Consider the following 23,634-nt stretch of genomic DNA (forward strand, 5'->3'; position numbering starts at 1 on the left):
TTATAAGCAATAAATTATCTTCCATGATCAAGAGAGAGAAATAGTCAAATGGAAGCACTCAGAGATGACCATACCTTGAAATTATCAAGCAGGGGCTTTACACGTCTGTGATAAATACATAGCTTATTATATTTGAAAAGGTGAACAATGTACAATAGCAGATCAAGAATTTCACCAAAGAGATGTAAAGCATTAAAAAAAAATCTTCAAAATGAAAATTCTAGGATTAGAAAATATAACATCATAAACGGAGAACTTACCCCAAGGGATTAATAACAGATCGGAAATAGAACAACAAATATTGTTCAGTACGAAGGGGAACAAAAATTACCACACATTCCTGGTAGGTGTGTAAAATACTACAATGATTTGAGGTAATTATTTGTCAGTTATAAAAATTAAACATGCATCTATATTATGACTCAGTATTTCCTTTCCTAGCTATTTATGCAATAGAAATGAACATAGGGATCTACAAAAAGAGACTTCCATAGAATGATCATAGCATCTTTATTCGCAACAGTAAAAAAAAACATGGAGAACAGCCTTTGATTTCTTTTTCTTTCCTGACTGCTGTGGCTAAGATTTCTAATACTTAGTTGAATAAAAAGTGGTGACAGTGGACATCCTTGTCTTGTTCCTGACCTTAGAGGAAATGCTTTCAGCTTTTCACCACTGAGTATGATATTAGCTGTGGGTTTGTCATATATGGCCCTTATTATGTTGGGGCAGGTTCCCTCTATGCCAACTTTCCGGAGGATTTTTATCTTGAATGGATGTTGAATTTTGTCAAAAGCTTTTTCTTTGACAAAAATAAAACCAATCATGACTGAGATGATCATATGGTTTTTATTCTTCAGTTTGTTAATATGGTATATCATATATCACATTGATTGCTTTGCAGATATTGAAAAATCCTTGCATCCCTGGGATAAACCCACTTAATCATGGTATATGATCCTTTTAGTGTACTGTTGGATTCAGTTTGCTAATATTCGTTGAGGATTTTTTGCATCTATGGTCATCAGTGATATTGGCCTGTAATGTTCTTTTTTTGTGACATCTTTGGTTTTGGTATCAGGATGATACTGGCCTTATAGAATGATTTTGGAAACATTTCCTCCTCTTCAATTCTTTTGAATAGTTTGAGAAGGACAGGTCTTAGCTGTTCTTTATATGTTTGGTAGAATTCCCCTGTGAAGCTATTCAGTCCTGGACTTTTATTTGCTGGAAGTTTTTTAAGTTACACATTCAATTTCACTACCAGTAATCTGTCTGTTCAAATTGTCTGTTTCTTCCTTTCTGTCTTGGCAGGTTGTATGTCCCTCCAAATGTGAATGGATAAAGCAGACGTGGTTTTATATACATACATATATATATATATATATATATATATATACACACACACACACACACACACATATATACATATATATATAAAATATTACTCAGCCATAAAAAGAATGAAAATCTTCCATTTGAAACAATGTTGATGTACCTAGAGAATATTATGCTTAGTGAACTAAGTCAGAGAGAGAAAGACCAATACTATATGTTATCATTTATATGTGGAATCTAAAAAATAAAGCGAATGAATGAATGTAACAAAACAGAAACAGACTCATAAATATAGAAAACCAACTAGAATGCCACTGGTGAGAGGGAAGTGGGAAAAGGCACGATAGTTTTATGGGCTTGAGAGATAAAAACCACCATGATAAGCAACAAGGATATATTGTACAGCACAGGGAAATATAGGTACTACTTTGTAATAACTTTAAATGGAGTATAATCTATAAAAATATTGAATCACTATACTGTACACCTGAAACTAATATAATATTATAAAGAAACTATACTTCAATTTAAAAAATGGAAAACAGGAGTTCCTGTCGTGGCTCAGTGGTTAATGAATCTGACTAGGAACCATGAGGTTGTGGATTCGATCCCTGGCCTTGCTCAGTGGGTTGGGGATCCGGCATTGCCGTGAGCTGTGGTGTAGGCCACAGACGCGGCTTGGATCCCGCATTGCTGTCGCCGTGGTGTAGGCCGGCAGCTACAGCTCCGATTAGACCCCTAGCCTGGGAACCTCCATATGCCATGGGAGCGGCCCTAGAAAAGGCAAAAAGGCAAAAAAAGAAAAAAGGAAAACAGCTTAAATGTCAGTCAGTTGAGGAATGGATAAAAATATAGTATATTCAAGCTTAAAATTTCAACTTCAAAATAGATAAGAATCAACTAACTGTTCCATGTGACACATGGATGAATCTCAAAAACATTATGCTGAGTGAAGCCAGTCAAACAGAAGATATTCTGTTTTCTCATTTATGAAAAATCTGTAAGAGAAAAATGTAGTTTATATTGATAGAAATTAGAAGGTGGTTGCCTATGGGTGTTGACAGGAAGATAAGACAAGAAAACTTCCTGGGTTGAAGGAAATACCCTATATTTTGGGGTGGGCTTGGGATTATTTTATTATTATATGGGATTATAAATTTTAACAGAACTGGACACAAAATCTATACATTTTATTGTATGTATTTTATACTTCAATCATAAAATATGTATTCTTAAGAGTTGAGGCTATGTAACAAAGAAATGCCGATATATATAGTGGATCATATAAAACCAAAGTTTATTTTTCTCTCATGTAGCGGTTCAACTATTCTGAGCTAGAGGACCTACTCTACTCAAAATAGTCACCCAGGGGACAACATCCATACGTTCTTTTTTTTTGCTATGCCATTCTCTAAAGTTGTCTTCAACTGCATGGTCAAAGCAGGGTTGCTACTATGTCCATGTTCTAGTTCATGGGTAGAAAAAAAATTCAAGGAAGTTCATTTTCTTTAATTTGAGATTACCTGGGATTCAAGCACATGACTTACACTTTCACTCCAAAAGCTCAACATTAGCTTTGAGCTCATGGTCACTCCTAGCTGAACACTCATCACCTGGAGGAACGTTAAGGAAACTGAAAGTGGGAAAGTAAAACTGAGCAGGGAAAACAGTATGGCTTCAGACGGCATTTAAGGCCCCCTTGAGGTTTAGGAATTTGAGTTTTAGGATTAGGAATTTCAAGTGAGACCAGTTGACAGAGTTCTTCTGTTTCTAACTATGCTCAGCTCCACCATATACGCATGGAATAGCCTGAGAATTGTATTCAACCAGAAGTGGCTTTGCTAAAAGTGTATGTGAAATGAGAGAGGACCAAGGGAATTCTGAGTGTATGCATGGGAGAGATTATAATGATTGACCACTTTACAGACAAATAAACAATATCATAGAAGGTCAAGAATTCATCCAATGTCATGAGCCTAGAAATGTGTAGAGCCAGAGATTGAACACAGGTCAACCTAGTGACAATCTCTGACATAAAACAAATAAAAAGAATTCCCTAATGCATCTAGGCAGATAAGGTAAATTTATTTAAAAGGTGCTTTGTTATCATCTAATGAAAAGAGGAGTCCAATCACTTAATTTTGTAAATGAAGATACTGAGGTTAGAAAATATGAGGCAAAGACTGAAGTAGAACAGAGGTCTCCTGATATTTAGCCTATCATCCTTTCCATTACACCATGCAATTTTCAAGGGTTTAGATATAGTCCTGCCTAATGCCAAGAAGATTGGACTGATGACCTCTTGACATTGCCTTCATTCTTTTTAGATACATCTTCTGATTCTGTAATACCCACCATAAAATTATAGACACTGATATCTAGTTGCAGTATTATCTTAAGCCTCTTTCTTTCCTGTTTTATTGGGGCATAACTGACAAACAAAAATTGTGTATATTTAAAATATATTGTGTGATAATTTGATATTCATATATATTGTGAGATGCTTACCACAATCAAGCTACCTTAGCCTTTTCATGACTCTCTGCATCTTATATCCTAAAGACTATGTAAATTACCAATTCGATGTATTAATTTTGCTGCTTTGAGAAAAAATAAGCAAAAATAAATAAGGGATGATAATTTTAGCTAAGATTGTGATAGAAAAGGCAGCACTTTTCCTACAATCTCTTAAGTCATTTTCAACTGAAGAAATCTGAAGATGAGCTTAAGAACTATAACTGGTAGGCAGTGCTTATTGAATTTTTTCTTATACTGCTGAATAATTTCACATTACTTAGGCTGTGTCATTATGTATTTCTATCACAATAGGGGGAAAAACATTAAACTAATGAACGTCGTGCCTCGTTTGTCAAGATCTGAGTCACTGGCACGAAGCATCTTTCATTGTAAATGCAATTTGGGAGATTCGACCATAATTCTCCTATTTGAAAATACCCGAGTGGTTAGTACTTAGCCATTTTACTAATATATTGAACATTAAAAATAATTTGACATATGGGAAAGCTATTTGAGACTAGATGATTAAAAAGGAAGACTAAATGAGATCTTTTATTTGTACAAGCCACAGTTTATCCTTTTGTGAAGAATGGTAAAGCTTTTCTGAAAATGGGTACTTATAGAATGTCATATTGTTTAAAATGTTATAAAATCAATTTCCATCTTTCTAGATACTTCTTACAGGATGCTGCTCTTACAAGCATAAGTGGATGTCTTTCACTATACACACCTCAGGACATGAACGGATCGATGGACAGAGTTAAAGACAATGAGCAAACTGGCCAATCCATATCTGAATGTCAAACTATCGACGCCAGAGAAAAATTCATGGTAGGACAGGTTAAAAAGAAAAAAAAAACACTGAAAGAAGAAGCAGGTGTCAGACATCCCTTTTCCCACCCCTGTTTATGAAATTAGGAGCTTCATCAGGAGGAGAAAAGAGAAATTAAGCCTAAGAAAATGGGAAGGAGCAGAGGTTTTACACGATTCATGAGGTAGTCATTTTTTCAAATAGCGGGTTGGAATCCTGAAATATTATGTGTGGACCTGGAAGTCTCTTTTTCTGGCACAACAGTATTTTCCTTCTTTTAAACTCATCTATATATTAAATTTTTTGTTAAATCTTATCTAGCATTTTTGTGTTTGCAGCAGGATAGGGCCTATTAGCCTCAGCTTACTTCTCCAGATTTCAGAAAAAAAAGCCTACATCAGTTTTCCTCAAACTGTAGTCTCAGTTTGACTCATGCCAACTCACATGGGATGCTTGTTAAAAAGACTGATTGCAGGGCATCCTAGACCAGACCTACTCAAATACAACGTTGGAGCATGGTGCCTGGAAATCTGCACTTTAAACTAAAACATGCTACCCATGCACATTAAAGTTTAGTAGTGACCTTTGGGGGGATTTCCAACTTACTGCTCCAGGACAGAAAAAAAAATCAAAACTATTGAAGAGAAGAATACCAATAATAGCTTTCCTTACTTGGTTTTCCATATGAATAAATTCTCAGTCTCACAAAGGTAAGGGGAAATCCTCAAAATGCTGGAGTAATTGCGCTCTTCCCCTGAATTTCAGAGCGTTACTGACTCTGTGATTCTACCTTGATAATGAATTCCTAAGTATTGGACTGCCTGTTGTGTGCACTTCCCTAGCAGAGCTGAAACAAGCAAGACAATTTCAAGCAGAACAGAGAAAAATTGGACTACAAATCTGGTTTGTTTTAGGTGAAGAAAAAAGAGGAATTTTCCACTTTCAGCTTACTGGAGGCTGTAGTGACACTACATTCCATCTGTTTGTAAAACCTTCTTATAGCAATTAAATGTGGCATATATTAATTCAGCTTCCAATAAGTGTAGATTGTGTAATTCAAAGCTTTTTTTTTTTTCCAGGAGACATTCTCCACCACATTATAGTTAAGTCCCTAACCCAATGAGTTCACTGGTTGCTAAGGGACTATTCAATGCATGTCTGAACTATCAAAGCCATACCTTCAATGGACAGAGTTAAGGTTAAGAGATGTAATCAGGCAGCTGGGAACTGTCCTTGTGGAAATAAGAGTATGATCACAGGGTTGACAGTAGAGGCATAGCATTAATTGGGTTTTTTTCTCAGTTGCAAAATTGAAATAAAGAATCACGTATGATTGGCATTTTGAATCATACGTGAACTCTGGTAAAGAACCTCAGCATCTTGTTACTCATGATTGTTTGAGGAACTGGTATCTATCGGTGGAGGGAAGATTCCTCCTGCACAGGCCACAGCTGAGAACAGTGATACAATTGAGAACAGAAGGCCAAGAAACATCTCTGAGGGGACTGGGGCCATGCAGGAGCTAATGATACCACTCACAGAAGGAAGGTTCCACCAGCCAAAATATCTTGCCCCATCCTGATCTCACAGAGGTCCTATATAAACTAATTCTTCCCAAGTATTGTGAGGACTGATCACATGCCATGCCTGCACATTTTCTAGGTCCTGGTAACTAACAATTCACACACACACACATATTTATTGTTTACTAGGAGTCCAGGTGAATCAAATAACACTTCCTAAGTCTAGCACCCCTCAGCAGGATCAGTCCTTAGGACTACTTGATGTCTGCTTTTAAATTACAAAAGCTTTTCCCAGAAAATCAGCCAGATATGTCAGAACTGAAACCAGTTTGAAAAAGTTTAATCTATTTTAAGGAAAAGGGTAGAGTTGGAAGAAATGTTATATTTAGGGAAGACAGTGGTTATATTAAGTAGTGGTAAAATTAGGTAATGCTTGATAAGAAGGACTAGCAAGTAAAATATGAAATTGGCCTTAGGTATGTGGGTTCTTTTAATCTTGCTTTACATCATAACCCATTAGGGTCAGCAGTATTTATTAATGAGCAATTGTAATAAAGAAGCATTTGGATAATTCCTATGAAATATAAAGCATAATTGAGTTCAAAAGTTACCAAACATATAGGTATATATAAAATACATTTTACCCATTCATTAAATACCTAGGGAGGAGAAGTGCAGAAATGGTAAAGTTTTTTTGCCACGAGTTGGTAGTTAATCACAGCCCAGGTTCCCAGATTTTTATTCCAGTGCCTACATTATATATGTTGTTGGTTCTCTCATTCAATTTATTTTGGCCTGTAAAATGACTAGTTGTTTAGAGCATGAAGCCATTATCAAGGCACTCCCATGTAACATGGAGTATAATCTGAATATAGTCTATTTACAAGAAAAAGAAATAAAAGAGATATAGATTGGAAAGGAACAAGTTAAACTCTCTTTTGTGGAAGATGACAGGATCTTATATATAGAAAATCCCCAAGACTCCACAAAGAAACTGTCAGAATAAATGAATTCGGTAAATTTGCAGGACACAAAATGTCTAAAACTTAGTTGTGTTTCTGTACACTAATAACAAACTATCTGAACAAGAAAATGAGAAAATAATCCTATTTATGATAGCATCAGAAAGAATGAAATATATCAGAAGAAATTTAACTGAGGTGAAAGATCTATACACTAGAAACTATAAGTCATTGATGAAAGAAATTAAAGAAGATATTAATAAATGGAAAGATACCTATGTCCATGGATTGGAAGAAGATTATTAAAATATTGATACTACCCAAATTCATCTAGATTCAATGCAATACCTCTCAAAATTCCAATGGCATTTTTCACTGAAATAAAAAAGCAATTTTAAAATCTGTGTGGAACCACAAAAGACCCCAAGTAGCCAAAGCAATCTTGAGAAGGAAAAACAAAGTAGGAGGCCTCATACTTCTTGATTTAAAATTATATCACAAAACTATAGTAATCAAAATAGTATGACACTGGCATAAGACAGACCAACAAAACAGAAGAGAGAGATGGAAAATTAACCCACACATGAGGTCAACTAATCTATGACAAGGGTGCCAAGAATACAAAATTGAGAAACAATAGTCTCTTCTATAAGCGGTATTGGGAAAGCTGAGTATCCACATGCAAAAGAATGATATTAGATCCTTATATCATTCACAGAATTTAACTTAAAATGGATTAAAGACTTAAATGTAAGACCTGAAATGGTAATACTCCTAAAGAAAACATGGTAAAAGTTCCTTGACATGGTCTTAGCAGTGCTTTTTTTTTTTTTTTGATATAACATCAAAAGCATAGGAAATTAAAGGAAAAACAAGCAAGTAGAGCTACATCAAACTAAAAAGCTTCTTCACAGCAAGGAAACATTCAACAAAATGAAAAGGCAATGCACAGAATGGGAGAATATATTTGCAAACATTTAGCTGATGGGGGTTAATATTCAAAATGTATTAGGAATTCATACAGCTCAACAGAAAAAAGAAAAAAAAACATATAATCTATTTAAAAATGGGCAGAGGAATGGGAGGAGATCAAGATGGTAGAGTAGGAGATGTTTATAATAACCAAGGCTGCACAGGCAGGTCTACATGGGGTTGGGTAGGAGGGGAAAAGAAGCGATCAGGTTGGAACCTGCACCCTGAGGAGGGCACACAGAGGAGGGGGATATCACAGGCTCAGAGATCCTCCCTGTGGAGTGAGTGCTTCGAGCCATATATTGGCCACCCCCCAGCCCTGGGCTCAGACACCAACAAGACAGGTCCACTTACCCGGTTTGAAAAACAGTGAGACCAACAGGAGGACTATAAGAAACCTAGACTGCACTTGGGAAGAGCACCCACACACTTGCTTACTCATGAAACGAGGCAGACTGAAACTGCATGAGACTCTGGCTGGTTACCCAGAACTGCCCCAGGACATGCCCTGACCACACCGAGTGCCTGCTCTCATTCCGGGGTGCATCTCCCACTAGGCTGAAGGCTTCCATGGCTGAGGAGAGTGTGCAGGTGCAGGGGGTGGATCTGGCTCAGACCTGGCCTACATCTGGAGAGGTTGAGGGCAGCCTCACCAGTGCTCATGGAGGTGGCACACAGGGAGCATCTGGAACTCTGACTGGTGTGCTGGTACTGACCCAGTGCACACCCTGGCCCACACCGGGCACCCACTCAGCCCCTCCTGCTCCAGCGCTGCTCTCCCTTGGAAAAGCTTCCAATGCTGGGAGGTGGGGAGCACACGCTGAAAGGGAATGGATCTAGCTCAGACTCGAAACTCAGGGCTTCTGCCCCAGTGTGAAGCTGGCGGCTTTGGAGAAAGTGGGCCCCAGAGATGAAGGACTATGGGTGGGAGGATTTGCTCCTCGGAAGATAGGGGCCAGTGAGAGTGGCTAATACAGTGATTCCCAGAATTTGGCATTTCATGAACTAGTAAAAAAATATAACCCAGAGGAACTCCCTTATGGTGCAGCAGGTTAAGGATCCAGCGTTGTCATGGCAGCAGCTCAGGAAGCTGCTGTGGTACAGATTCCCTGGCCCGAGAACTTTCACATGCTATGGGTGTGGCCCGAAAAATATATAACTCAGAAAACCTACATAATTATTTGGCTAATTAAAGACATTTATTTAGATATCATGTATCATCTACTCTCCTCAATATTTCACAAAAGAAGAGCAGGGGACATCTCAAAGTCAAGCGCCATCTTCTCAATTGAGGCTCACTGTGTTGGCTGAATTTTCCTGCACTGCCAAGGACTAAGAAGCTGGGAGGAGGAAATGAGCGGAGCATAGGTCCTTGCCCATGGAACGGTGGTTACTTCTTTATATGCTGACCCACAAGAGAAGAGGGGAAGGAAAAGTTTCTCAGGCCACCCATCAAAGCCATTTGGTGACGTGACTGTGCACCCTCTACGATCAACTCCTGTACCAGTGGATGATCTCGGCCCACGCCTTAGGAGAAAGGAAGGACCCTGCAGGCACCTGGGCACAACTGAGCTTTTGACCTTTAACTAAGACTGTTTTCCCCTTGAAGATGCCAGGCGACAGTGATGACAAATGCCTTCTGAGCACCTGTCTGACTCACCTTTCTCCTTGGAGAATAGCTCATCACCAGTCCCTGCTGTGAGGCCTGTGGAGATCCCCTTCCTCAGCCAAACTGGGCCAGTCAGCTGCCCTTTTGTGGAAACCTGGGATAAGGAGCTCAGACTGAGGCCAGCATGTGATGGGCTGAGAAGTCAAGGGAAATATGGCCACTTCCTGCCTCAAGAACACCCATGTAGGAAAGTCCTCCTGCAGAGACAGCTTGAGAGTAAAGATGCAAAGCTGGCAGAGGAAAGTGGAGGCAAGGAATCTGGGGGCCTCAGAGGGTGACAACTGGGGTGGCCAATTCCTGCTTCAAACTCACTGCAGCAGAAAGAGCCACTTGCTGACAGTGGCATGAGGGACACAAAGAAAGAAACCATGGCAATAGACCCAAGGCTGAGACAGATCACAATTCCATTCAGTTCTTGATTTCAGTTTCTCCCAGGGCCTAGCAGGACATTCTGCCCTTGGATTCTGCAATATATCCCCACTCTCTCCTAATAAATTCTCCCTTTGTCTTGAATCATTTTGAAGGGGACTCTGATTCTAACCCCACCAATCCCTGGTAGAGACAGGGAGACCAGACAGGATATGAGAGCCAAACAAGGCAGGAGCTACAGTGGCAGGGAGGGAGGGCAGGCCCAGTGCCTTCAGGGGTGGCCTGGCCTGGAGCACAAGTGCGAGGGCAGAATGGAAGAGCCGAAGGGGGCACTTACCCAACAAAGCAGGTCTTCCAGCTCTGCAGCATCACCTCCTGGTATAGGGTCCTTTGGGCTAGATCTTCTTGGCCAGGAACTCGAGGTCAAAGTCATGGCCACACCCTCAAAGGTCACCGATCCCTGGAAAGTCAGAGAGGCAGGGATGCTGGCTTTGTGGCTACAGGATGGGATCAGAATCTGTCCTCTGGAAACGATCTAAAGGGACCCAAGATCCTAATCATTGCTTCCCTCCTGAGGGCCTAGCTCTGTGCTAGGCTCAAGGTGGGGAAGGATGCTGCCTTTGCGCAGAATGCAATTTGCACAGAATGGGTTGGAGTGAGAAGTCTTCTACAGGGGAAGCCACTGGAGAAGGACACAAGATAGTAATAAGCCCCTGTGTCCTGACAGGAGCAGAGAGTAAGCACTCGAGGATGTCAGAGGAAGGAGGAAATGATGTTAACAATAAGACTAATAATAGTAACAGCAGCAACAGCAGCAGTTGCTGAGTTTCACTGGTCCTCACTGTGTGCCTGGCTCTGCGCTGAGTGCTTTACATGCCATATGAAAGTGATGAAATGTCCCGAGCGCTGAGCCAGACTCTAAAGTCTGAATCCAGCTTCTTCAACCTGACACTTGCCAGCTGTGTGACCTTGGGGACATCACTGCATTTCTCTGAGCAGTGAATCCTGCATCAGTACACTCGGAGTTGCCACTTTGCCAGGTTGTCATGAGAATGAAAATGTTCATCAGGCAAAGCACTAGGATGCCTGGCACACATCTGTGCTCAGGGTGTTTTGGCTACTTGTATTACTCCTCCCACAGCCCAGGAGGTCAACACTATCAGCATCTCAATGTCACCGTCAGCATGCTGAGGCTGAGGGAGAGTCAATCAGAAGTCGACCAGAGTTACGTGTCAAATAAGCAGTGATGTCAACTCCGGTCCCTCTGGTTCGGGGTCCGTGTGTATAACTGCATGTTCCTTCAGCATCACAATAAGGGTGGGATGAACCTCCAGCACAGCATCTTACCATCTCTCTCCAGGACACATCTCAGCAGATGGAAGAGCAGTTAAGCTGCCATTCAGCAAACACAAAGGCCCACTCATGCCTCTGGAAACAATACGTTTCCCTGCCTTCACCCATGTGGTTCCCTCTGCCTGGAATGCCCCCATGCCCTCCTTGTTCCTAAGCCCAAACTCAGCCTGAAAAGTTGACTATAGGTGTTTTCCCAAGGCCTCCCCAGCCCACAGTGGGTATTGCCATGGTTAGGAGTGGAGGCTCTGATGGCTGACATACTGATTCTGAATTTCTGCAATTTAAGAGCTGTGTGACCTCCAGAGGGTAACTGAACTTCTCTGAGCCTCAAGTTTCTCTTCGGTAAAGTGATAAGAAAATCTAATTCTAAGGAGGTGAGAGTTAAATGAGGAGGTCCATGACAGCTGTTCCTCAGTGTTTATTAAGGGTTCAATGAAGGCCAACACTTATGGTTATTTTGTTGTTAGTATTTTCCCTATTTACTCCCTCAGCAACCTAGAAAAGTTCAACTCAGCCTGCATCTTGGCTTTTGTCACTATGCCAAATTCCCTGCATTTGAAAAAAAAAAAAAAAAGCCAAAATGAGGGCAGGCGGGGACAGGGGCTACTTAGCTAGAACTGCCAGGAAAGACCTCTTCAAAGAGGTGACACTTGAGCAGAGCCTGGAAGGATGTGAAAGGGTGGCCAAGGAGAGATCTGGTGACAGTGGCCCAGTCAGAGAGAACTCCGAAGGCAAAGGCCAGGAAGAGGGAAGGAGCCTGGCACATTCAGGTTGGTGTGGCTGGGTGGCAGTGGGAAAGGTGAAGAATGAAACCACATGGACAACCAATGAAAAAATAAGGCAAGTCCTGATGGCCATCAGGGCTATGATGAAAGTAAAGAGGATGACTGGGACTGGTGTATGTTTATATCCAAAGGGACATCTGGCTTCAAATTACGGTGCTGCTGTGGACCCACTGTGTGAACTTGCATACGGGATCAACCTCTCTGTGCCTCAGTGTGAGGACACTGACCTGTCAAAGAGGCAACGAAATGGCACCCCCTGCCCAAAGGGCTCTTGTGGGTTATCAAAGGCTTTAATGCTAAACGATTTAGTGCTAAATCTCAATCTTTACTGTCCATAGGATTACCACTTCGGTAAATGTTTTCAGTGTGAATAAGGTGATGAGCTTTCGAAAATGTGGGTGGCTTTCCTGCTTTTTAAGCATTTAAGTGAATATGATAGCTAAGACTTTTGATTTTTAGCCAAATGTTTAGAAGTAGAGTAACTTCAAACAATTGGTAAGAACTAGTTAAATCCTTAAGTTGTAAATTTCTATTGTGTGTTTTTATTTAAAGACAGGTTTAAAGAAGCAATGACTTCATAAATAAATACACTCTGGGGAGTAGGTCTGAACAAGCCGGTGGTATGCTCACTCTTTCAGCAGAGCAGCCTGCCTGATGCATGCTCCCCCGAGGGCAAACCTCCTCAAGGAAACTTCCATTGGAGTACTGGATCATCGCTCCTGCCCAAGGGTTTGATGAGCTGGAGGAGCTGACACACTGCTCTGGTCTGGCTCTTCTCTTACTCACAGGGAGTAGACACAACGTCTTGCTGAGCCCACAGGGAAATGAACACAGACTGTTCCCCACTTCTGGCTCCTTACCCAGTGCGAGCCTCTCTTCCCTCAGGAAACAGCCAGAACTGCTGTGACTGAAGGTCCCCCTCCCCTGGAAGAGGCAGTTCGAGGGATGCCCACTTGCTCTACCTACTATGGCCCTTCCCTATGTCACTTCGGGCCCATTGGAAATAACTTTAAGATTCCCTCTCCTAAACCTAATCCCCTGGCTGTGCTCTGGTCCACCTCTAAAGCTACCTTGACATCTCCAGCCTGGACCCCTCCTAAAACTGCAGACTGACTTGCCCAGCTGTTCATGTCTCTGTCTCTGTCTCTCTCACACATACATACATTTACTTCTGAACATCTCACAATCACCAAGCCCCAAATCCCACCTCTGACCTTCCTCCCAACACACACCCTGCTCCCTCCACCCAACATCTCCATCTCTATTCTCTCACATGTTCAGGAAAAAAAAAAAAAAGAAAAAACAAACAAACAAAATCTTAGGATGGCCCTTCACACCCTTCCTTCCCTCACACCATCTGATGCAGTTAGGGCAAGGGCTTTGCAATCATTCTGGTCTGGCCCAATCTATTGCTGCATCCTCCTCACGGGTTTCTCCACCTCCCATCTCCCACCTCCCGTTCTCTGTGAGCCACCTTGGGGAAACTTTTAAAATCTTAACCCAGATTTTGTCCCTTTTCTGTTCACAACTCCACAAGGCCTGTAGAGCCCTGGGAAGGAATGTCCAGCTGTCCAGGTGGCCATTCCAGATGTGACTCCTCCCCTCACGCTCCCTAGGTTTGCCAAATGCATGCTCCCGATTCCGTCTCACATCTAAGCCATAGTACACGCTAGTCCCTCTACTGCAACTCTCCTATATCTTATCTCACTGGCTGTCGGGAGGGGACACCACTCGGGGGCACCCTATTGTCCGGCCACAGCTGCCTGTGTTTCAGTAACCTAAGCAGGCACCTTCATTCGGGGCTTTAGGATTCAGAGGTGCTGGTCGGGTTGGGTGACGACCTGGAAAAAGCAGGACCCACCTGCGTCAGTCCGACGGCATAGCCGCCTCCAACAAAACCGGCGGCGGTGGACAAGGGCGGAGACCCGAGCTCCGTCGAACCCAGCCCTGACGCACCTGAGACCCTCCTTTGTGCAGGGGGATCACGCTTTCTCTCCCGCCACCTCGGGTACGACTGCTCTGGAACCTCTGATCCAGGGGACTCAGCCAAGAACAGATGAAATAACCGCCAGGAGGGCTAGGCCAGAAGTCCCGCCCCGAAGTGGCGCGTAGGAGACAGAAACGTCCCTCTCCGGACTCCTCATTGGTCCAGCCACACTGCGCTCTGGCCGCAGAGCGTTCTGGGAAATGTAGTTCCCACACCGCCAGGCCCAGGCCCTTCTGGGAGCTGAAAAGCGTTAACGCCTTCAATACAGGTAGCCTAAGGGTTAGAGTCGGTTACGTCAACTTAAGTATTTTCAGTCAGAGACAAGAGAAAAGATTTCAGACAGCACCATGGTGGCGAAAATGGAGGAGGTGTTGAATGAAGAAAAACGCGCGACCTAAAACTTCCGAAGTTTGTTTGGACCTTAAGCGAGCTTGGGAAGTAGCCTCTAAGAGAGCTCCGAGGACTGTTCCAGAGAGGTAAGGGAGGAGCCAGGATATACAGGAGATTTTGCCGAAAACGAACAAACATGGAGTCGAACATTGAAAATTTACCGCTAATCATAAAACTAGATATTGCCAGTTAATGAATTTAGCGCTTTTCTGTGTGTGGGAAGATACTGGAATCTGTGCTTATTGAAATTATTTAGTTAAAATATACATCTTAACTCTCTAGGGCCAGTATCCAGTTTTCTTTCTCCTGAATCCCCTCAGGGAGCACTGTGGCCGGCGGCCGGGGGGGGGGGGAGGGGGGGGATGTGGGCTCGAGAAGCTGCAGTGGCTTCAGGCTTTGTGGCTGAAATGTCCCGTTGTTTACTGAGATGGCAAGTGACATTCTTTGTCCACAGAGGCCTGCCACATGGTCCTGAAGCAGGTAGACAAGGGTGGCTCCTGCCCTTTTTTTGAGGGTAGTTCCCTACAAAAAAAAAAAAAAATTTAAAAATTAAAAAAAAAAAATCTCCCTTGACTGTATAATTAGACCTAAGATTATGTTCCAAACCATTGAGTAACTTTTATCCAGATACTTATTACTCCATACACTGAGATTATATTCAGTTCCTTTTAGGAATATAAGAACTACCTGGGGAGTTCCCGTTGTGGCGCAGTGGTTAACGAATCCGACTAGGAACCATGAGGTTGCGGGTTCGGTCCCTGCCCTTGCTCAGTGGGTTAAGGATCCGGCGTTGCCGTGAGCTGTGGTGTAGGTTGCAGACGCGGCTCGGATCCCGCGTTGCTGTGGCTCTGGCGTAGGCCGGTGGCTACAGCTCCGATTCGACCCCTAGCCTGGGAACCTCCATATGCCGCGGGAGCGGCCCAAGAAATAGCAACAACAACAACAACAAAAGACAAAAAGACAAAAAAAAACAAAAAAAACAACAACAACAACAACAACAAAAAGAACTACCTGGGAAAAAAGTGACTTACGAAGTGCCATTCCCTGAGGGGACAGTGCCTGCACTAGTCACAGTCAACAGGTGTGGAAAGGGCCATCTGAACCCTGAGTAAAAGTTGGGGGCAGCATGATCTCGTCTCCTTGCTGGAAAATGACTACAATTTTACCTGAAATGTCAGTGACAGTGTCTGCATAGGAAGTGGACATGATCTCAGATAAATGGTTGTGAATATTTGCTTAATTCAAGTTACTGATAGTGATGATTATGTAGTTGTTCTAAGAGAGTGGCAGGAATAGCTCTGGACAAACCTGTCTGTGAGGATGAAAAAGGTTAGGATCTCCTTGAAGTTTTACCAGGGGACACTGAAGTCTGAGAGGCTCAGGCCATGGTGATACTGGAAACTTGGCTTTCCTGAGGATGTGACCTTCTAAAGTATTGCTGTGGGAAGATGTTACCAGAATCCGGGTTCAGTCAAAGAATGAACTTTGCAAACACACAGGCGGCAAGCAAGCAAAGTCTTTATTACCGGAAAGCAAGTAGCTCCCAGGGCTGCTGGGAGTGGGGGGAAGAGCCCCCCTGCTCTCTATTGTCCTATGGGGGTTTTTATCCCTTAAAGATGGGGGGGTGGGTAACCAACGTGGGGTCGAGAAAGATGCAGTTTTCTCCCATTGGCCTTGCCCAGTTACCTATATCAGTCCTTGTCCAGTAGGGGTTTTAGGGGTGGAAATGTCCCATAAATTTTATGATTTCTTTGTCCTTCTCTTCCCTTGGACTAAGTCACCCTTCCTCTCATTCCTTTCTATCAGTTGAGGTGTGGGTTAAAGATTAAGGTCCATGTGGGGGAAGGCACATTTCCTATAGTAAACAAGGCCTGTGGGGAAGGCATACTTCCTATAGTAAACAAAGCTTGTGGGGAAGCTCACTTCCTGTAATAAAACAAGGCCTGTGGGGAATTACTCTCTGGAGCCCTTAAACCACAAATGTTAATCAATAGCCATATCAGAGAATGCATTGAAGCCCATGCTCCTACACTGACTGAGTTAGTATTCTGCCTCAGTATGATATTTTTATCATTCTGGAGCACATTGAGCAACACCAAAGGGAAAAGAGAGGCAAAGTGGGAATTCAGGAAGAATTTTCAGAATAGTAATGGCTCACAATTATTCATAAGTAACCCATTGGTTTGTTGACTTAAAAAATGCGTAGCAAATGTAATGTATACATGTAAGGATAACCTGACCCCCTTGCTGTACAGTGGGAAAATAAAAAAATTATTAAAAAAATGCGTAGCCGTATAGCACGTGGAACTATGTCCAGTCACTTCTGATGGTACCTGATGAAATATAATATGAGAGAGTGTGTATAGATGTATGACTGGGTCACTTTGCTGTACAGCAGAAATTGACAGAACAATGTAAATCAACTATAACTTTTAAAAAAAATGCACAACCTTAAAGGTGAGAATTATATTTTATTTGGCAAACAAAACTGAGTACTGCAGCCTGGAAGACAGCCTTCTAGATAGACAGCTCTAAGGTACTGCTCCAAAAACATCAGGGAGGAGCTGGGATATATAGAAGTTTTGCAACAAAAAGCAGTAGCCTGAACATCAAAAAAGTACTGTTAATTAAAGAAAACCAGACATCTTAAGTTAATGAATTTAGCTTTTCTGTGTATGGGAAGATGCTAGAGCCTGGGCTCATTGAAGTCATTCCTTTGATATGCATCTTAACTATCTAGATGGGCCAGCATCCTGCTTTTCTCCAACCTGAATCCCCTCTGAGCACACAGTTGGGGTGGTTACAGTGGCTGCTGGTGTGGTGGCTCTAACACTCTTTGCTTATTGATGTGGCAGGCAACATTTTTTCATCTACAGGTTGACCAAGTGTCATTCAGTCTTCTTTGCACAGACCCCTAAAGTCTGATTCACCCTTAAGCTTAAGCAATCGCTAAGATGACGCTCACTCCTGGCTGTCCATAAGACAAACATATTCTCTTAAACTGCTCTAACCATGCTTACCCCCCACCCCCCAGCTTCCCCTCATCTCCCAGCAGAGTTCTGCTAGCCCTGCTTATCCCTCCCTATAGTCGGCTTTTAAAAATGCACAACCTGAAAGTTGAGAGTTGAGTTTTATTTGGGGCAAAATTAGGACTGAGACAGTATCTCACGTAGCCCTGAGAAACTGCTTTGAGGAGGCAAGGAAGGAGCTAGGATATATAGGAGTTTTTGCAGGTAGCAGGAGCAAAAGGCCTGGGCTCATTGAAATCATTCCTTTGATATGCACCTCTGCTATCAGGGCCAGTATCCTGAGTTTTCACAGTCCGCAGGACTCACTGCCTCTCACCCTTGGAGGTGACTGCGTTCATCATGACCATGACATTCTTTGTTTTATCCTTAACTACAGACAGGGCAATGGTATTTCAGATGGTATCTCAGATAGCTCTGAAATACCACCCTAAGAGGAAAGGGGGAGGGGATATCAGGATATGATAAAAGTGAGGGGGAAGTGCATGCAGCCACACACACATTTTACAAAAGTTTGTTGCTGATCTCCTTAAGGTTGCTACCAGCCTCAAGGAGCAGACATCACCATATAGGATTTTAGTGTTTTTCTAGATACGAAGAGATGCAAGAATTGGGCACATAAAATCTTCTAAAAATATCTGGCTATCTGAAGACCTATTCTTCCAGTTTTTCCAGAACACAGAGTTCTTCACTCCTGATTTTCACCCTGAGCTCTGCTCAGGGGTTGTTGCCTGTTGGCAGCTGCAGTGGCTCATGATTTAATCCATGTAGAGGCTGAAAAAAAGCCTTTTCTGTTTGATTTTGAGATGCCTGTGGATCTTGTGATCAGAGCAGTCTTCCTGTTCTGTTGCAATAGTCTTTTTGAATAAAGTCTCTGTTACTTAAGTCTGGATTTGTTTTGACAGTTTAATATTGCCATGAATTGCCTCAAGACTGGACTTTCCTTGTGGAACCCTGTCACCTTTGCCCAGGTAACTAATGGCACCTTGTTCACGAATTCGGGAATCCTTTGGTGAATTCCGTTCTCAAACCAGTGCTCTGGACATCGTGTCTGTTACAGCATGGTAAGGAGTTATTTTGATTCTTTTGAGCAAAGACACTTTTCTCTAGTATTTTGAATAGGGGATCATTTCCTAACTCTTGAGCAAGAAACTTCCCTACTCTTTAGTGTAAGGACTGTTCTATTTTTCCTTGACTCTCCTAGTAGAAAACAGGGGAGGAAATTTTCTTGGCCCTTCAGACAGGGACTATAAAAGGGGGTACTCTACTCTGGCTCCTTTAAGGTCTTACCTTTGCTTCATTAATTAATCCCATGGGTGAACCTTCACTCTATTGTGTTTCCTCCCTCTTCTTTCCCTGCTCGACCATTATGGCCTTCATTCCGTTCAATATCTTTTAACAAATAGCAATATTTTAATGAAGACAATTTAGAACTTTGGTGGCCTCAGAAACATGGGAACTCCCCCTAATTACTCAGCACATACCATCCCTTCCCATTACTCCCCCATCCTCCTTCCTTCTCTTGACCTTCAAACTTCCCTTCAGCTCCCTGAATCCTTTGGTTTACATGGCCCCCTTCAACATCCTATCTCCTCCATCCTTCTATCCACCTCTGCCAAACCCTCTCCGTCCCACTTCAGCCCTTCAAAGTCCTATAGTCACTTCATCTCTAGACCACCTCTCTGCGTTTGTTGCTGATCTCCTGAAGGTTACTAACAGTCACAAGGAGCAGGCATCACCATGAAGGATTTTAGTGTTTTTCTAGATATGAGGAGATCCAAGAATTGGGCACATAAAATCGTCTTCTAAAAATATCTGACTATCTGAAGACACGTTCTTCCACTTTTCACAGAGTACAGAGTGCCTCGCTCCTGGTCTCCACCTGGAGCTCCACTCAGGGGATGCTGCAGGTTTGTAGCTGCAGTGGCTCATGTTTAGTCCATGTAGAGGCAGATGGCAAGTGCCAAACTTCAGTTCACAGTTATCAAGTTTAGATAAAATATAACCATACATTTTCTATTTGGGATATTCTTCCTAAACTCAAACAAGTTTATTGATTTAATACACTAGCACTAATCTATTAAATGTTTAAGAGTGTAAAAAATGTAAATTTATGTTGAACGAAATTAAATCATTATTTGGACAAACTTTATTTTGACACTAAGTTTTGTAATATGTTAGCCTGAAAACAATTTTCAAGATTTTTTGGTAAGTTAAAACTTTAGACTTATACTAAGTTAGTTAATAAATATTCATTAAAAAACTGGATCACTTTTCAAAAAGGTAAAATACTGAAATATTAATTACCTAGCATACATTTTTCTTTTTTTCTTTTTAAAGTTTTATTGACACATGGTTGATTTACAATGCTGTGATGATTATTTCTGTAATCAGAGTGGTTCTATTATACATGTACACTACTAAGCATACTTTCAAGGTTATATATGCTTGGGTCTAGTAATGACGATTCATTTCTGCCTCATTGACAATTTGTACTATAAAAGATAGTTATGACTATATTCATAAGCTCTGCCAATCTGCTACAAAGTACTGATTTATGACAGAAGTTCACAATTATCCATCTCTAAGTTTTCTCTAAAATAAAAGTTACTGTGAATAAATGCTATGAAAAAATATGTGAATAAAACTCTATTGGAATAATAGTAACATGTAGAAACAACTGCATGCAAAGTATAAAAGATATGTTTTTAATCAAGAAAAAAAACTGGTTTTGTCCTAAAGTAAAAATGGTTGTTCAAAAATAAAAAGAAAATATAGGATAAAATTTAAGTACATATAAAAAGTTGTAGAGGGGAATTTTATTTGTGGTGTTCAAACCTAGCAAAAGATTAATGGGTTTATTTATAATGAAGAAAATAACTTTAATATCAAATTTTATGCCAATGCAAAACTGGAATTTTCTCTCTTAAATGACAAAATTTTCTAGGATTGTTGATCTCTTCTTTTTTTAAGTCGAAGTATAGTTGACGTATAGTATTAATTTCAGGTGTAGAGCATAGTGATTCAGTATTTTTTGCAGATTATACTCTATCATAAGTTGCTATGAGATAATGCCTAGAATTCTCTTTGCTATACAGTACATCTCTGCTGCTTATCTATTTTATGTGTGGGAGTTTGTATCTGTTAATCCCAGACCCCTAGTTTGTCCCTCTCTCCTTCCCCCTCCACTTTGGTAACCACAAGTTTATTTTCTGTATCTGTGAATCTGTTTCTGTTTTGCATATAAATTTATTTGTATTATTTTTTAGATTCGATATACTCTTTAAAAAATTTTATGGTAGTATAGTTGACTTACAATGTTGTATCAACTTCAGGTGAACCGCAAAGTGAATCCGTTATACATACACATATATCCATTCTTTTTTCCCATATAGGTTATTGCAGAATATTGAGTAGATTTCCCTGTGCAGTATAGTAGGTCCTTGTTAGTTATCTATTTTATATGTAGTAGTGTGTATGTCTTAATTTCATCCTCCTAATTTATCCCTCCCCTCCCACAGTTTCCCCTTTGGTAACCATAAGTTTGATTTTGAAATCTGTGTTTGCTTTATTTTATAAATAAGTTCTTTGCATCATTTTTATTAGATTCCACATATAAGTGATATCATGTGATATTTGTCTTTGACTTACTTCACTTAGTATGATAATCTAGTTGCATCCATGTCACTGCAAATGGCATTATTTCATTCTATTTTATGGCTGAGTAATATTCCATTGTATATATGTACATCTTCTTAATAAGAAAATATGTTTTTCTTTGACTTCTAAGTAATATACCTAAAAGGCAGAAATATTGTGTCTTAGAGTAATCCCTTGTGCTTTTATGTTGATTTTATCATGTCCTTGATTATTTAAGAAACCAAAGTCTTCTCACTTTCAAAAGTTCTAGAGTTCTTTAAAAACTCCCACAAATCCATGCTTTGCTCTGGGAAATAAGCAGGACTGTGGACAGTCTTACCAGAACCACCATGATTACCATAGAACTACCATTACCCCAACAATGGTCCTCTAAAACTATCTGGCATTGGACATGATTCTGGCTTCCAACGGGGTACTTACATAGTGATTAGGGGTCAGAGTAGCTGCTGATCATAGGTTTTCCCAAACATCTGTGATGTCTATGCCATTACCAAAAGTATTCAAAACACAAACTGGAAAATGCATAAGATCACCACTGATTCTCACTTGGCATCTAAGGACACTTTGGGTTCATTGTACTAGAATCTTTTTGACTGACTCCCTTCCAAGCTCAGATTTTGGTTTCATGCCCTTGTTTAACTTTTAACCATCATTCTTGTTATTGTATTCCCAGGGATACTTCTCACCAGTGCCTTATCTCTAAGACCCTCCAACAGCTGTCACTTGACAACATGCTCAACATATAACATAGCTATTACTTCAAAGCCAACAAAAATGTGGAGTTCCCATCGTGGCTCAGTGGAAACGAATCTGACTAGTATCCATTAGGATGCAGGTTCAATTCCTGGCCTCACTCAGTGGGTTAAGGATCCAGCGTTGCCGTGAGCTGTGGTATAGGCCGCAGACACAGCTCAGATCCTACATTGCTGTGGCTATGGTGTAGGCCAGTGGCTACAGCTCCAATTTGACCCTTTGCCTGGGAACCTCCATTGCCATGATGTGGCCCTAAAAGACAAAAAACAAAACAAAACAAAAGCAAACAAGAATGTGAAGGCCAGCCCACACTGCAAAATATTTTGACCAACCTTAACCTCAGAGTGACTCTTAATTCTATCCATAATAATGTTTAAGAACAGATTTTTGCCTCTCTTAAAGAACAACAGAGACTGACCAAGTGCTCAAAATTATTCATAACATACACACTGACTTGACTAAACTTTCATCAGACTTCTCTCCCCTGAACTTTAGTTTCCCCCAAGCTTGAGCCAGCATTGAGGTTCAGACATTCCTTGCTCCCTTAACAGCTCATTCTGAGAATCAGCTCGCTACAGAGAGAAACAGTTTCTGTTAAACTGCCCCACCATGCTGTCTGCTTATTCCCACCACTTGCCCCTAAACACACTCTCTCTCTCTCTCTCTCTCTCTCTCTCTCTCACACACACACACACACACACACACAGTTCCTGCTAGCCCTGCTTACACTTCCCTAATAAAGAAACATCTTTTGCTGTTCAATTTTGAGACCCTGGAAAAACTTGTAGTCAGGGCATTCTCCTTATTGCAGTAGTATTTTCAGATCACGTTTCTTCTTACATTAAGTCTGGATTTGTTTTCATTTAACTGTAAAAAAATTAACAGTAATTCTTGGGTGTAATCTTTGTTCCCCATTTGATAGATATTAAATCCCTCCTATGTTTCAGGCACTTTTGTGGGTGCAAGGGACACATCAATGACCAAAGATACATAGACCCCTGCCTTCATGGGGCTTATATTCTAGTCAGGGAAGATGGAAAGTAAACATTAACAACATAACACGAATTATACAGTACAGAGAGAAACTCATGGGTTATGAGAAATGGGGAGTTTTTCCTCCCCAGAGGTTAGTGAGGGAAGGCCTTATTAATCCAGGGCATTTTAGCCAAGACTTTAAGAAGTGAAAGACTGACCTTTTGGCCATCTTGGGGAATAAATTCTAGGCAGAGGAAACAGCTATGGCAAAAGCCCCAACTCAGCATTGTCTGTGCCCTTCTGATAAAGTAAGGAGGCTGGTACAAGTGGGACTAGGTGCTTGAGGAGACCAGACAGAGATGAGCTGCCAGTAAGAGAACAAGTCAGGAAAAGGCCTAGCATATGACCTATCCTGGAGAACATCCCATGAGCACTTGAGAAGAATGTATATTCTGCTGTTTGGGGATGGACTGTCCTATAAGACCTATTAAGTCCCACTGGTCTAATGTGTCATTTAAAACCACTATTGTCAGAATGATTTTAT

General features: G+C 41.3%; 1 protein-coding gene and 1 long non-coding RNA gene across 3 annotated transcripts in view; one reads left to right on the forward strand and one right to left on the reverse strand.

Moving 5' to 3' along the window:
- The window catches only part of LOC102157658 (putative MAGE domain-containing protein MAGEA13P), a 118,330-nt gene extending 103,928 nt beyond the window's left edge, over window positions 1-14,402 (reverse strand). The window contains exons 1-2 of one of the 2 annotated variants that reach the window (XM_013986472.2): window positions 14,256-14,402; window positions 10,499-10,621 (exon numbers count right to left, since the gene is read on the reverse strand). In XM_013986472.2, the coding sequence (XP_013841926.1) occupies window positions 10,499-10,530 (32 nt within the window). In that variant the 5' untranslated portion in view covers window positions 10,531-10,621; window positions 14,256-14,402. Of the gene's footprint in view, window positions 1-10,498; window positions 10,622-14,160 lie in introns of both variants that reach the window. The other variant, XM_013986473.2, reaches the window with a different exon arrangement.
- LOC110257660 overlaps window positions 14,493-23,634 on the forward strand; it is an 87,795-nt gene continuing 78,653 nt past the window's right edge. The window contains exons 1-2 of the long non-coding RNA XR_002340574.1: window positions 14,493-14,762; window positions 18,608-18,766. This is a non-coding gene — a long non-coding RNA (uncharacterized LOC110257660). The remainder of the gene's footprint in view (window positions 14,763-18,607; window positions 18,767-23,634) is intronic.

This window comes from Sus scrofa, chromosome X (assembly GCF_000003025.6).
Source record: "Sus scrofa isolate TJ Tabasco breed Duroc chromosome X, Sscrofa11.1, whole genome shotgun sequence".
Lineage (NCBI taxonomy): Eukaryota > Metazoa > Chordata > Mammalia > Artiodactyla > Suidae > Sus > Sus scrofa.